Source organism: Manacus vitellinus, unplaced genomic scaffold (genome assembly GCF_001715985.3).
Source record: "Manacus vitellinus isolate BGI_N305 unplaced genomic scaffold, ASM171598v3 scaffold_1_pilon, whole genome shotgun sequence".
Taxonomy (NCBI): Eukaryota; Metazoa; Chordata; class Aves; order Passeriformes; family Pipridae; genus Manacus; species Manacus vitellinus.
Window position 1 is genome coordinate 8,058,893 of NW_021939396.1, and position 16,749 is coordinate 8,075,641.

Genomic DNA, 16,749 nt, shown 5'->3' on the forward strand with positions numbered 1-16,749 from the left:
TTTAGGTGTCTTCCTTTTGAATTAAATCCTACCTGCATCCTGTCTTTTAGATGTGACCTTGTATTTTCTTATTTCCCTCCAAAACCTGGTGTTTGCAGTATGAAAAAAAAAGAATAATATGAAACCTTCCTAGAGTTTTCTAAATGGCACTGATTAAAAATTTCCCTTCTTGTTGAGAACAGGATGCTTGGACTTATTGCAGGAAAACTTTGCAGGAAGGAAGTAAAATCTAATCTAAACTGACACTTTAAAGTCTCTATAAAATATGTCTACTATTGGAGTTTTATTATTTGTTTGCTTTCATTCATCCTCTTTCAGTCTCAGATGCAAGCTTGGCTAGGCTTTTCCCTAATAGAACCTTGTGTTTGTTCCTGCATGATGAATGGTTATTGTCAGCATCAGGAAACTTCAAAAGCCCATTGTGGAATTCACAACTGTATCTTCCATACAGCTGTTCACAAAAGAGTAGGAGAGGTAATAGGAACAACCAATATTTCTTTATGTTGACATGACACAGTCTTAAAAGATGCACAGCAAAGAGGGGTATACAGAGGAAAAATGCATTTAGAACATATTCTTGAGACAATAATTTGTATGGTATTTTTCATTGTTGTTATTACTAATTACGGGGAAGCAATTTTCTTAAGTAGGTGTATGGGTGCGAGGAATAGAAAACTCCATGAAACACAAATATGAACTTCCTTGTTATCTTCTGAAAATAAATGCAAGTTCAGAATCTATTTTTGCACTAATACCACAGGCACCATAGACATAGTAGTGATGTCATGTTCATCTACCATGAATTCTAAAACACTTCATACAATCTGAAGACAAGTCTTCCTATCAATCAAATCTTAAAATATAATTTGAAGCAAAATGTAGTTGTTTACTAGGATGAACTGAGATTATTTTTCTCATGTAAGTAAAACACGATGCCCAGCTGAAACATCAGGGATCTTCTCCACCCTCGTTTCCAGTGGAGAAGTAGAACTATGAGCTAATTCTGAGGAATCAATGTACACAACAACATCTGATGTGATCTCCTCCTTTAACAGTGACTTCAGGCCCACTTGTGCCATTTCAATCACTAAAAATTAATAAGAACTTTTAGCTCATTTTAAAAGAGATAGGAGAACCTAAACTAAAGTAGTGTGTAGTGTGTAATAATGTAGTATTATCCATTTGACTCAATGGATTGTTTTCTCCAAGGTTAAGATATGGAGTCAGGCATATCTGAAACTTCAGTATGAGAAAAGTTTCCTTGGTACTGATTTTTTCTCCAAATGTTGATGATACTGATTTGCTAAACAGAAGAAGGGAAGATTTGAGTAGAGTGGTTTGCCAAACCTTCACTATTTAAGTCATTTACTAAGCAAACAGAAAAATTGTTTTTCACATAAACAGAGAGAATATTTAAATCCTGATGCCCTTTTCTGCCTTATTTTGGGGTCTTAAGTTACTGATGAAGAGATGGAATATGAGATACTATCTGTGACTACCTGTGACTATGGAGTCCATGGACTTGATTTTAGGACTGTAAGGATAGTTGCCACTTTGGGTTTGGCAGTGGGTACCTGAGACCCTTCCTGTGTTTAAATATACTCTCCAAGACTCATCGGAATGTATCTGGGGAGGATGGTTTGAATATGAACAAGGGTAATCTCCCTCTAGCATTTGTATGATCCAAAAGAATTTGCCTTACTGGTTTATCTAGTGACAATACATCCTAAACTGCTTCAACAATGCCCAATAGGAGGTACAACTGAAGGTCTTTATAGTAAGGACCTATGGAATAAATTTTCTCAAGCAAAAGTGTATTTCTCATCCATATTAATTCTGAAATGTCTTATGCTATCATGTATGAAGTTTTATATCCTTTTCATTCATTAACATTTCCTAACCATTGGGAGTATCACACTGGTAGAATTTATTTTCCTATTCAAGTGGGACAGAGCTGCTTCACAGTGGTTTGTGTCATGAAGTGATACCATGAAAACAGGAATGAGTTATTCTCTTTATGAAAACAAACTCTAACTCTTTGCTGAAGGTGAAGCACCCTTCATACTGTCTCTGTTAGAATTCCTTTGCAAAGCTAGGCAAAAGTATTTTCTTTTTTTTTTCTTTTGATTAGTCAATGAAGTACCAAAGGAATAATGCATTTGAGACAATATTTAAAATAATAATGTGAATTACAGTTAAATTAAATCATATAGCCTAACTGCAATCTAGATTGGCTGACATATACCAGTAGTGAAGAAGAACATACTATTTGAAAACTCACACTGAAGTAATCAGAAATGTCACCTTCTTCACTCCTGACTAACTGATCTGTTCCTTAACTATACACATACAGCAACTCTAAGATAAAAAAAACCTCATTAATCCTGTTTTGTGACTTTTGTTTTCTGACTTTTGTTTTCTGTATTTTCCATTCCTATTTACTAAAATTGTTCCCCTCATGCATGCTCTAATATTGAAATAGCTGTATTTGGAAAGGGGAATATAGTCCTAGTGCTCAGTGCAGCAGCAAACCTCCTAGTCTCTATTAAAGAAGGCATCAAAGTAATCCCCTTAATGTACTGTATGTGTTTAGTGGAACAGACTTATTATTTTACACTTCTGTAGATTTCATTGAATGAATTGCATGGAATGCTGTAATGGTTTGCAATGCAACATGATCTAAAACATTGCATTTTTAACCCAAGGGGACCAGCAGGTTTATTCTGTTTGCATGTGCTTTCCCCTAGACTCTGGCTGCCCTAACAAGAAATTCAATAAATCTGCTTCCAAACCATCTTGCACAAGCTTTGCATGTCCAGTCTGGGCCTGAGGAAATTAACAAGCGAATAGAGCACACCATCGACTTACGGAGTGGCGATAAATTGAGAAGAGAGCATATCAAGCCTTTTTCACTGATGTTTAAAGACTCCAGCCTGGAGCATAAGGTAGCTGGGTCTTGGTAGCTGCATTATTCACAACTCAAATTGTAATAAATGTTCACTGAAGCAGAGAAGCTGTAGGTTCTGGCTTGCATTGTTTGTTTTCTTGTTTTGGTTTTCTTTTTCATTTTGTTTCAGTTCTCAGAAGCTGGGATTGAGCTAGAGTTCATAATACGTGGTGTCATGATACAGGTGTTATAATGCTGCAATGACTGCATTTCACTGTTGGAAAATAAGTCTACTGAGCAAACTTGCCTTCTGAAAGCAACATCCATTTCCCGTGTTCCACTTGCTGTCAAGTATAAGCAGTTTTCTGTCAGATGACAGGTTACTTTGTCACTAACAGTGATTAAGCATGTTAATAAACTGACACTTCCATTAAAAAATATATCTATATCTATATAGATATTTTCATTTCATTTAGTCATAGAATCCCTCTGATATCCTCTAGACAGCTGCTTTGTTTTTTTCAAGTCAATACTAATTCTTCAACTCTTTGTTTTAAACATCCTTTTTTAAAATTTGCTTCTAAGTGGTCAATATTGTTTGTGTCTTTGCTGCTTCTCAACAGCAATATGATCTCACCAGTTTCTATTTCAGTCTACATCCAGATGTAAGTTATAAGTTTAAAAAGATAAGGCAATGGGAGAATGTTCCTTGAAAGCTGATGGCACAGGGTGAGTGAGGTTGCACAGATCTCAAATAATTTCATTGACTTGTATGCTACTACAGTGCAGCAACAGCAGGTCTGCAGTATGATGTGCACTTGACTGAAAAGAAATAAAAATAATGGGGAATTGGAAACATGGAGGTTCACTTCTCCATCATCACTTTAACCTCCACTGGAAAACAGACTTTTTCACTTGAGTTATGGTAGATTAGTCCTCGAGAAGTCCCATTGGTGAGACCTTGAAGTATATCTAAGCCCTTATTGCATAACCAATCCAGTAGAAGGAAAAAGAAATGTTTGTTAAAAAAAAATAAGTATTCCATTTCCCCATGAGGATATTTATGACACTGAGACACAGGTAGGATAGCCAAAGCCAAATTATCCACTAATAATTATCTACTGAAACAGAAGATATGAAGACATTTCTTTCAGTATGAAGACATTTCTTCAGATATGAAGACATTTCTTTCAATAAAGCTTTCATGTAAAGCTGACAGGGACACAGAGGAAGGGAAATCCAGGAGTGCTGATATCAATTATCAGCCACAACAAAGAAAAAAAGAAAACAAACAAACAAAAAAACCCCACCAAAACACAAAACACATCTATAAGAGAAGTGTAGAATTCAATTTAAATGTAATTTAAGGAGAAAAAAAAAAAAAAGAACCATGCTCTAATCCATCTCATTACACAGGTCAGATTTAAAATATTTATAAAGTTTTAAATGCATCTGGATGACAAAAGGTCTATTTAAAAGTTAACATTTTTAGTAGGTTTGATACATTTTCTTTCCAGTATGACATTTCCAATGAAAAACTGTGCTGCAGTGTTTGGAAAGTGATGCTTTTGTTCAGTATTTCCTTAGGTGTTAATCCCCACCAGTAAACACAGGTAATAAAACCACAAAATCTTTCCAGTAAAGTTGACTGAATCCTCTTTCTATTCTCTAAATTAGGCTGTTTTTTCACATTACACACAGAAGTAAAGTTTTAAAAAATATCACTGCTGCTTTATTTGCTCTGGTACATTTGCTCTATCTAACCTCGAACAGTTGGATAGCTGCTGGCCAGCAACCTCCTTGCTTCTGTTCAGGATGTTGGGACATCATTAGTATGCTCAGATAATGATGGGGAATGCAACAGGATACAAAGGGATGATGTGGATTAAGGAAAGATGAATTATAGTGTCCTCTTTGTTGTAGGCAGGAGCAATGTCTTGTGGGACCACATGGGAAATGTCCCTTTCCTCCTCATTTGCCTGTGCAGTAATTACAGGTTTGTCCTCATAACCTTAGTGTTTAACCATAGTCTACAGGCAGACACGAAAAAAGTAATATTTGAATAATTTTCCTACAGAAAGTAGCTATTTCCCCCATGCTATCTTATATCACTACCACTTTCTCCTGTCTTCCTGCTTGTTTAGAAAACAAACCAAACTCAGGTTTAAATTGGAACCTTGTAAAGCTCTTCCAGCAGTCTTTTTCCTCTGCTCTCTCCACCCCTAACATTTCAATCTGGAATTATGTTTTTGTTTTTCTAGCCATTAACATTTTGCAACTGCTTACATGACCTTCTACACCAACATCTTGAGCTGTTCCCTGCAGAGTGGCTGATAGAGCAGACAGTGTGTGCCTATTGCCCTCCCATCTCCCACTGCTGTTCCCATTCGCTGCCACTCACCTTCTGTTCAGCACAGTGACAGGTTGAAGTCAGAGGGAGCTCTGGAGTAAAGTAACTTCCCCCACGTAGACTGTTGTGCCCTCTCATTTAGCCATCACACTTTCAGGCAGAGCTGGCATTTGCCTAATACTTATTTCTGTTATCTGTAAGTACCTCTTGCCCCAGACTTTACAGTTTACAGTAGGCAGAAGAACCAGTGCCCATGGCTGAAATCCTGATCAAGAAGCGTTAACCTTGTTCAATGAGAATTATGTTAGTGTTCTGCACCTCAAATGACAGAGAAATGAGTAACCTTATGAACAATAAACTATATTTCTTCCTCCTGAATTAGTAACACGACTACCATGATGTGGGATCATGGGGTGACATGAATAGATCTGAAAAGTCATACTGGACTTCTGTTTAAACAGTTCAGTTTGGTTTGGGATTTTTTTCACTATCAAACAATTGCAGACATCATGTTTACACTAGCAATGAAATTTCTGTTTTGCTTCCTTTGAGATTTCAAAAAGTTAGAAAACAATCCCAAAATAATTCTGGAATTGGCATGCCCAAAACTACCATGGATCACAGATCCTGGTTTGCACTGATTTAAATGACTGGTATATCACAGCAGTTTAAGCCACTATAATGGCTTAACCAGTCCCTGTTATCTCATTGCTCTATGTCCTTCTCAGTGATAGAATAAATCTGTGTTCCACACCAAGCAGTAGAGGTTGCATTAGTGAATGAATTATCTGCTTGAGGCAGTATGTGCATTTCCACGTGAATTCTGTAATTCTCTATTTTTCATAGGAGTTGTGCAGGATCCCCACCTGGTATACTTTACAGATCCTTCACTCAAATAGACTAGTCATTACTAACCTTTATTTCACTCATTATCACTTTTATGTCATTTAGAGACAATATACTCTCAGTTTTGCTAGAGGTTCTTTTCACAAATAGCATGTGGGCTGATAGAGCAATTCATCATAGGAGAGTGCTTCTGATGGTAGCACGTAAATATACTAAGAGTTTCCAAATATGTAATGGCTCATAAGGAAAATATGCTACTACTTCAAATGATTCCAATAATTAAAAGATATCAACATGATGATCTACCTTAATATCAGTGACTTGGAAATATCCATACCATGTCCTTTCTTATAGGATAAAGCAGAGATATAGGGCAGAGAATTTACATGCTGGTAGGGTTTTGTTAAAGAAAGTTTCCAGTGTAAAGATTGGATTAAATATAAACATATTCTAAATCTTCCTGCATATTTGTATCTAGATTATAAATCAGACTGGTCTTAGAGGTGAATCATCTATATATTTTCGAGAGGTGAGCACCCTGAAAATATCAAAAGGACTTTGAATTTCATAGTACAGGTTTTCTTAGTTCAAATATTAGAATTAAACATCTGGGTTTCTCTGTTTCAGAATTTCTGGTGAGTAAGACAAATAAAAAATTAAATTAGTAGAGGAACAATTTTGCTATTTCTGCATGCTGTATCCCAGCATACATGGGGCATCAGCTCCTTCCTTCAACCCAAGAACTTCCAGTTCTGCAAGAAACACTGGGCAAACTCCATGCCAGTTCAGCAACTTTTCTATTACTGGTCAGCAACTAGATCTGTGTCTACCCTTTAGTCTTCTCAGGAGTTCATTTCTTCATCTACCTTGGACTTCTTGATACATCTTATTCTGTCCCTCACCTGTACTGCAGAAGCTTTTTCGTCATTGCTCTGAAGATGAAAAAAAACATGGTTTCCCATTTCATTCATAAGGTCCTATCTGAGTCAAAAGCATCACTGAGGATAATCCCAAAAACCTTACTCCCCAGTGCACATTTTCTCTAGGTGAATATGTAAAGCCTCTTGTATTACCAGTGCTCCCCTTTCAAAGAGCTGTGGGAAAAGAGGAGGGGTCGAGAATAAGCAGCATTAATCAGCAGAGGAAACTTGGCCTTTCTCACACAAACTCAGTTTCAGACAGCTGACTGGGCAAACCAGAAGGTAAACAGTTCCCTCCCAACAGTGCAGGTGAATGGCTCAAGCCCCATGGGAAGCAGGGTGTGCCTTCACTATGCCAAGAGCAAGTCACTCCAGTGCAGGTAGGTCTGTGGGATGTTGCAGTGAAGGTTTTCATTACAGATAAGGTCACAACATGATTCTTCCTACCACTCTACATGGCTCTGGTTAGCTACATGCCTCCTACGCCTTTTGAAGGGCCTTGAGGCTTAGTCAGTCCTCCAATTATTTATCCAAGTCATTAAGGGGTAGACTGCTACAGAACTGCTATGTTTATCATTTATGTCAGTGCTGCCTAGGGATGCCAACAACTCCTCAACACAATATTCTTACTGATTAGAACACAGCATCCATCCTTTTGACATAACGCTCAACGCAGCAGGTCATTCTATGTTTGTGCTTCATTCATTTAGTTTGCTATAATTTCCCTATGGAACAGCTGGGATTTCATGTTATATTTTAAGGAACACACCTTTTTTTTCTCTAATCAAAAAAAGCCCTGGTCTATTATTTACACAGACTGACGCAGTTCTGTTTTCCTGCACATGAAATCAGGGCCAGTGCCTCTGTGCTTCCTGCAGCAAAGTGAAGTGGAGGTGACTGTGAGCACTATCAAAAATAATGTCAAAGTGATACTGCCAACAGCAGAGACAAGGTATAATCACAGGAGAGGAGGAGTCAAAATGAGAGACACCAACAAACAACCCCCCTATCTTACTCATAACAAATGGGGGTAGGAAAGAGAAAATCCTTTTTCCCATTTTGGGAGTTTGAGACTCCTTTGACCAGATGTTCATAGCTGAAATGAAGCCCCTACCAAAGGTCCAGGTAGGGAATATAGCTGAGGATCTTCCTTCAAGAGCAAAGTAGCTATAAAATAGCTGAACTCTCTCAGTGTTTGTCACTGACATATTTCTTAACCGGTTTTACTTTTTATCACTTATAATGCCTTCTAGGCATTTATAACAGCAGTTTACCCTATTTCCAAATTGCTGAGGAAAGATTCTGGTATATGATATCTCTGATTCTGATTTCCTTTTGTTCTGTCCAAGTAACTCTTAGACCCTTCAAAACTGCAAGAGTTTAAATAAAATGGAGTTATTGTTCAGAGGAAGAAAAATTACCAGGGCAAGCCTCTGTGGGATTTCTTATAAGGTGAAGAAAATTTAGTGGTATCCATATAGGATAAAGAGAAATACAAAAACAGGTCTATGAACTACTCTTCATCTGCTGTAAACAACTTTTAAGGAGTTTAACTGAATTAGCAATGATAAGTACCAGTTGATGACTCGGTTCACATTTCCACTTTAACTGTGTTTTGTGGTTTGTGGTTGTATCTGTTACTCCTTTTCTTGGTAATTCCCATAAAAAGGAACAGCATTTCCATTGTTTTAATATGATGGAGAAAAATACTTTTTCAATAAATTTTAATAATAATGCATTTCAAGTAGTCTTTTACATAATATTATCTTCATTTTCTCCTTGAAGAATGACCATATTGCCAAGTTTCTGCACAGCCCCTGAATAAGTTAGGATGTAGAGATCATGACCCACATCCCAAATAGCCGGAGAATGTCCAAACTGTACTTTTCTTAAAAAAGAGAAGTAAAAAAAAAAAAAAGAGTGGCTTTAATTTAGCCAGCATGGAGACACCTCTGTGCCATCATGCATGCAGAGTCACAGATGACTTCAGTGCTTGTCTTCAGGTGAAAAAAACTTGTTATTAAGTATTTTATTAAGTGAATAAATATTAAGTATTTAGTATTCTGCTCAGCAGCACAAGCTCCTAATATCTTCCTGAGGCTTTATAAAGCTAATAATTTTGAAGTAGAAAAAGTTTGTTTTGCAAATTACAGAGTTTAACTCTCTTGGTTAAAATATTTTGCCAGCTTATTAATAATTTATTTGTTGTGTTTAATTTTAAAAAACAAATTCAGGTTTATTGATTTATTAGCTTTTTGTGGCACTTTTCTCAGCATCTCCTATATATATCAGTCTTTTTGAAACTGCTGCATGGATTAACAGCTAATTTACTCTTCTGTGTTTTGTTTTTTTTTATTCTAGTATTCTCAAATGCGGGATGAAGTATTCAAATCAAACTTGGTGTGTGCATTTATTGTTCTTGTATTTATCACGGCTATCCAAAGCTTACTTCCTTCTTCCAGGTAAATACAGAAATATATCTCTATATATCTTTAGGCACTCTTGGGGAGACAGCAAGATAGCATTCCTAGGCTTGATGTGCAATGAACCAATAAAATCTACTTGTTCCCCAAAAGTGTTTGGTAATACTTTTTTGCAATATTAATGACTTTTGTGTCACATTTTCTGCAGCTACACGTTTTCAAGTAAGACAGCAGCATCTACTGTTATTATGTTATTGTCTTTTCAAGTAGAATGACCACTGAGATAAGTGGGAACTTTGAGTTACAAAAATTTGTCATAGTGTGTCCTGGTGAAACAGGATCCAGACTTATAACAGTGCCTCTCAGCTATGTGGCTGGTAACCACCTTGGGTATCAGTGATTCTTTTGATTTTGTTTCATACATGCTATGTAAGAAAATTGTACTCTTTGTTGCTGATAAAGTGTATTACCCAGCTGAGGGAAGGCAATCTTGTGCTATTAAGAAGCAAGCAGGTGATCTAGTAGATCTGTTTTCACTTGTTCTTTTCTCTGGGGCTCACCAAAGCAAGTTTCCTATCAAGGTGATGAAAATGTGACATAGATGAAACCCCTGTGTCCTCATTTCAGAGTCAAACCCATCAATTGGCACTTTTGTCTACTATTTAATAGTGACAAAAGTGTGTGCAAGGACTGAGGTCAGTTTTCTAGAACAGGACTGCCACTATAAACAAGTCTCTGGTCCCATTTGGTCTTTGATAGAGCAAGTGCTAAAATGGAAATGCCCAGATGAACATAATTCTCAGGTGGTTTCCAACACTCAGATGAACCTTAACTTACCACTGACCATAGAGTAACTTTAAAAATATTTGTATTAAGAAATGAGACATTTATTGTGATACAGTATTGCAGCAAGATTTCTGGAATCATCTCTGGAAGACCTGATTCACCAGGTTTATGCCTAAGAACACCAAAGTTGGTTAGGTGCAGGCAGACAACTACACTCTATAGCAGTGGCGTCCCATGTGTTTTGTAATTCTCAGCTAGAGAAAACACCCTGATCTTCTGCTGTTCCTTATGTGCTATGTTGCTCTGATACTAGTAAGTTTGCCTGCTTTTTTAAAGTTCTTCCAATACACATTCAAAATTCTTCACTTCTGGTAGCTGTTTTTGCTTGTTAGTTTTTTTGTTTGTTTGTTAATTTTTTCCTCAATAGGTACAAGAAGATTTATGGATCTGATTAATCTGATTTCCAAAAAGATTTCTGCTGCTATATCAATCAAAATACATTTTTTTATAACTGGATAGGTTCATCTCTGTTAATTCTGGTGCTTTTGTGTGTCTGGTGCCACTGGAATTAGGGGGGAAGGAGTCACACAGTCACACTGCCTGGTTTCCTATCTTGCCAGTAGTCTTTTGTCTGTGGACCTTTATGTTACTAAATGTTAAACAGGCTGTAAATGCAACTAGGTTGAAAGGAAGATTAGATAAATTCCTACCAGAAAAGATCAGCAGAGGTTTATAAACAAAAGTATGGCCTTGGCCTCAACGATGCCCTTACAGGTTGATTGCTGGAACCAGGGAAGATATTTAGGGAAAGGATATTTACCACTCTCCCTTTTGTGAAAGAAATTTTGGAGCCCTATGGGTGTTTTATGGCAGTCCTTATGTTCTGCCAGGAGCTGAAGATCACTGACAAGGCTTAAGAAAGCAAATTTTTGGTCTTGATTTTTCAAATTCTGATACTCTGCTTCAAAAAATATGTTTCAGTTTTTAAAAAGCATGCCTGTCAACAGATGAGCAACCCTAAAATAGCAGGATAGGAGTTTCGAATGAGAAGGTTTCAATATACTTAAACATATTGAATGAGAAAATAATGTGGAAGTTCAAATTTCCTAAGTTCCAGTTCTAAAAGCAATTCAAGGTATGAACAAATGAACCAACTAGCAGAAAGTAAGACAAGATTTGGATTCAGAGAGTCTTTCAGATAACTGCATGATCATATGTTATACCTCTGCCAGATATCAGTGAAGTAAAGTAGTATGGAAATAATTTCTATGAAACAACTAACTATAATTCACATGTAAGAGTTTTTCAGTGAATGCTTCAGATTTCTGTTGAACAAGGATGAAATTTTGTATTTGCTTAAGTAGATGTGAGAATATTTCTTTGAGCTGAGTCTTTTGGCGATTTCTGAAAATTTGGTGAAAGAAAACATTATTTAAATCATCATAAAACATATCTTATTAAAGTTCTTCAGGTAGTTTCCCAGGTAGCTTGTCTCAGTCTGTGTGTTAAAGAAGGGAATCACATTTCAACAGAAGGAAATCTACTCTGTATGGGAGTTTCAGAATTTTATCTCAGCTTACATATATCTCTCTGAGGATAAACATTTGATCCATTTGTACTTTTTCGCTGACAGGGCAGACACATCACTGAATTTAAAAATCTTTACAATAGTTTTCATTCTTTGAAATATTGAGTTGGGTAAATTACTCTAAGTGAGATAAATTAATGCCATATTTCTACTCTAATTATCCTCTATAAAACCATTATGTTAAATTGCCAACCTTGCAGTGATTCATCTGCTCCATCTGAGAGGCCTGGGAGTTTCATTCATTTCCTGCAATGCACTTTTTATATGCTCATAAGGGCCATAGATCATACTAGAGTAGACTGCTGAACTACTCTTATTTCTGTCAGTTTTTTACTGGGTTATTCTTGTGAGGGGAGGAGAAACACACTTTAAACTGCTGTTCATTTAAACACCTGCATCGTCTGCTTTACATAATTTTTCCTTCTAGTTCAAGTCTTGATTTAAGACTGTACATGAAGAGGGAAGGCAAAAGCTCATTTCAAACTTCACTTATCCTGGCAATAAGGGAACCCCTAAAAAGAAAACCATTTGGTCTTGAATCTCATCTTGAATGAAGGGGGAATCCAACCCAGGTGTCCTAGTTCTGATAGAAGTTCACGGACAGAAGAGTATTATGGTTTTTTGTTCCAATTCCTCTAATCTTGTCTAAATGTTCTGCAGTACTTGATCCTATCAGCATACTGCCAATATCTTTGCACAGATACTGGATTGGTCATCTAGGAGGTCACAGTGTGCCAACTTCAGTTTTGTCTTTACATCGAGCAGGCTTAAACAAGAGACAAAAACATTAATCTTCCATTGAACAGCTACAGTGGAAGAATTCTTGTTGCCTATCTATTTATTGTGAACAAATAAAAGGCCACAGTTTCTCAAGCATCTGAAGTATTTACACTGAATTTCAGATTTATATCCCAGATTTAGGTCTGTAGATGTACAGACCTAAATGTACAGTAGATGTACAGTACCTTAATTCAAAAGCATGGCTCTTACATATAGAGTTGGGCAATCTAAGAGAAGAACTCATGTTTAGTGTCCTCAGGCCTGACCTCTTGAGGCTTGATCCTAATCTTTTTCAAGGCCTTACTTTGGTTTCATTTAGAGTTCGGTCAGGCTAGGTCAGCAGAACTGGTAAGCTACATCTGCATATGTAGACTCTCTATATACATCTCAGATATAGTTAGAAACTATCAGTTCCAAATCAGTTCTCAGTCATCTGGCTTTGTAAAGCAGGAAGGCTGTTGCAAAATGCTGCTGTACCGTGGGAGACTGAAGGAATTGATCTCACATCACTGTCTGTCAGTGCAGTGTCTATAACCCGGGTTCAAAGAATAGCCACTGGAGAATGGGTCAAACAGAGTCAAAATGTCTTCTATCTGCATAAATCTAAGAGACTGCTGTGCACTGAGGTGAATTGTAATCTAAACTACACGGCTCTCTTGTTGAGCTCTCTTGACTCCCTTGACTAGTTCTCCATGAACATATTGTCCAACTTTTCTCTGGATTCATTGGCTGACATTCCCTCATCTTTCAGAGGGCTGTAGCACCTCCCTGTTAAGACAGGCTGAGACAGTTGGGGTTGTTCAGCCTGGAGAAGATTCCAGGGAGGCCCTTCAGGACCTTCCAGTACCCATAAGAAAGGGACTTTTTACAAGGGCATGTAGCGATAGGACAAGGGGGGATGGCTTCAAACTGAAAGAAGGCAGAATTAGATTGGATATTAGGAATAAATTCTTTACTGTGAGGGTGATGAGGCATGGGAACAGGTTTCCCAGAGAGGTTGTGGATCTCCCATCCTTATAAATGTTCACGGCCAGGCTGGATGGAGCTTTGAGCAACCTGGTCTAGTGGTCCTTGACCACAGCAGGGGAGTTGGAACTAAATGATCTTGAAGGTCCCTTCCAACCCAAACCATTCTATACGATTCCTGTGTATTTTCATAGTCAGAAGCTGCTCTCAAGACATCACTGCATTGTGTCTCTTTTTGGTAACTTTGGAACTTTCAGCATGTCCTGAGAATCTTCCCGCAAAACTTTTAGTTGCATGTGATGAAATCTGTTTCTCCTGCTCCAAACTTTGTTTCTTCATTCTTCACTCTTTCTTTTATAATACAGTTTGGTTTTGCTGCATATGTTGTTCCTTCTCTCAAAAGCAAACTTTACTTCCAGGTAAGCTGCTGGAGAACATGGGACATTTTAGGGAGCAACTGGAGTGTCCTGTATTCAAATCACACATAAAACTTTGACAAATCTTGTTGGAGTGAAATGCTGACCCAAGTGAAGAAAACTTTTCATACCAATGGTAGATCATCAGAACAGCGTCAAAGTTAATATTACCACATGGAAGCTCTCAATAAAAGTTAATGTGTAATTCATCTAATTTCAATTAATCTGGGAACAGAAGTTCCATATTGATATTTTTCACATTTTATTTCAATATGTTTAAAATATAGTTTAGTACTATGAAAAAATATATTTTTATCCATATATATCTTACTTATGGCAGTTCAGACATTTTCCAAATGAAAAACCCTCTGTTAGCAATAGACTTGTTTTCTATCTGTTATCTTTCTAACATATTTTCTTTTCTGGACTCCTACATTACAAATCTCATTTGTTCTGATGTTTTGAGAGTAGCTATACATATAAGCCATAGCTACATTACTGTAAATTATTTTGAGTCTTGCATTTTGTTTACAAAATCTTATATTTTGATCATAGTTCTGTGTTAGCTTGATTAATTTTAGCAGGTGATAGACAAAAACATTTGGAGCAAATTGCATATTATTCCACCCTGACACTTTAAAGGAGGCATTGTCTGTTTGGACTATCAGAAAGGAATCATTTTTAAGCAAACATTGGTTGGTCTTTAAGACCAACAGATTAAATGTACCTGAATTTCTATAATAACAGCTGAATTAGGACATTAAAAATCAGAACATTCTTTTAAAGTTAATGTTCAAAATTAAGCAGGCTAACATATACAGGAGTACAGTTCTGCACTTAAATCTCATTTTGACAAATATGCCTCCTATGTTATTTTTCTCCCAACATGACCAACATTTCCCCATATATGCACTGACTTATGTCTACTTTTTAAAAAAAAAAAGTTGCTTTTGAATATAAAAATTTTAATTTTGCCTGTTTTCTCAAGTTATTTTCTACTAACATCAGTACTGTGAGGAAGATGTAATCACAGTTTTCACATAAAATACCCAGTGCAACTTTGGTGTCTCCTTAGTGCAAATATTTTGTATTAGTTGTAAACATGGCCAGAGCTAAGAAATGCCAGTTCCAACACAGATTTATTCTCAAACTTGTCCTGCTATGTCCATGTATCCTCTCCTGCCATTAAATCAATCTGGTTTCCTTTTCTCCTTGGCCACATATCTATTACTCTATGGTGAAACTTTATAGAGTGAAAGCTGAAGTTAAAAGGCTCAAACCACAGATCTGAATTCTGATCTGTATGAGTTTAGAATTTTCTCTTCTAACCCCAAATTCGAATATCCTGAAATTAAGGAGAGTTTCAGGTATTTTGAGATAAAGTCTATTCAGTTTTGGGGAGTGGACCTGACTGACCTACTGAAAAATGACAAAAGAGCTGTGTTGATGTTTTCACTTCTATTTCCACTTTATACGCCTAAATTTGTCTTACTGTAGGGCACAAGTGTACAAATAGCTTTACACCCTACTCAAAGAGAAGAGGGATAGGTGATCTGTAGCAAAATCTAAAACTTCATGTTTTCAGTAAGACAAAACACTTTTACAGAAGTATTAATGAGAGAGTACAGCCTGGAAGTGCAGAAGTCTCTCTGGAGCACCCTGATAGTCCACTTTCAAAGACTTTTTTCTGTGAGACATTGTGATTAAATCACTGTAGAGTACTGGCACATACAATTAGGTTACTAGAAATTTTAATTACTTAATTCAAAGCCTCAAGGTTAATCATTCTCCTTATAGCAAAAACGCCAGGAAAAGTGGAGTGAGGAGGGGAGAGGTTTGTAGGAGCAGTGGAGTTACTTTTATTTTGCATGGATTTGATCTTTGGGAAAAGAGACGAAGAAAGACAGTGACTGGCACAAATGGGACACAGAAAATTGTGAAGTGCTGAGTGCTTTCTACTCAGCAAAGTAAAACAATTTACTGCATTTCCCAACCACGTAGGATACTTGATTGACTTCAGGTCCCATATTTAGGCAAGAAAAAGGAATAAATTTAGAAAAATAAAATGACGGTTAGGTTGGAAGATATTATTGGGTTTAATGGTACGTTCAAAGACATTGAACTATTTTGCATATGCACTTATCAATTCTTGATTAAAGATCACATATACAAGAACAAAGTTTATAAGGTATGCCAAACAACAGGTTTTATTTAAACACTTGGATTATAGAATACTTTTTCATATGCTTTGTATTTTGAAAGGCTACCATGAAAACAGTAGATGAGTTCTTTTGCTTTTTTTGGAAACCAATGAGATTCTTATCTGCAGTTGACCCATTATTAATTAAAATTAGAAGAATCTTGCATTTCTGTAATTATTATATCCTAACTTACTCCAGAAAACAGGCTGCATTACTGTACTCATGTTAGAGAATATGACCCTCAGTACAGTATGAGTTTAAGAGACCTATGATGTGATGCATAGAAAACAATACTATACTAAACTGCCTCCAAACTAGTCTGAGCGGAACCAGATCATACAAATGTGGCATCAGGATCCTACAGGCTCAATAGAACTGCTCTGAAAAAAACTTAAGAGACAACTGTGTACCAAAAGAAAGAACATTCCTGACATTTGGACTCTACATAGACACATATAGGCACTGGCAATGATTTATTTCCCTGGCTTGTTTGTCCAACAGCAGTTTCTCAGCAAGAAACCATGTGAAGTAAAGGCAACATGAACAGAAGTTTGTTCTCTCTGGGTTTTTTTCTGAGACTAATTGT

General features: G+C 36.7%; 1 protein-coding gene across 1 annotated transcript in view; it reads left to right on the forward strand.

Moving 5' to 3' along the window:
- The window catches only part of ADCY8 (adenylate cyclase 8), a 126,917-nt gene that overhangs the window by 80,355 nt on the left and 29,813 nt on the right, over positions 1–16,749 (forward strand). Inside the window, exon 8 of the mRNA XM_029959425.1 lies at positions 9,365–9,465. Coding sequence (XP_029815285.1) covers positions 9,365–9,465 — 101 coding nt within the window. The remainder of the gene's footprint in view (positions 1–9,364; positions 9,466–16,749) is intronic.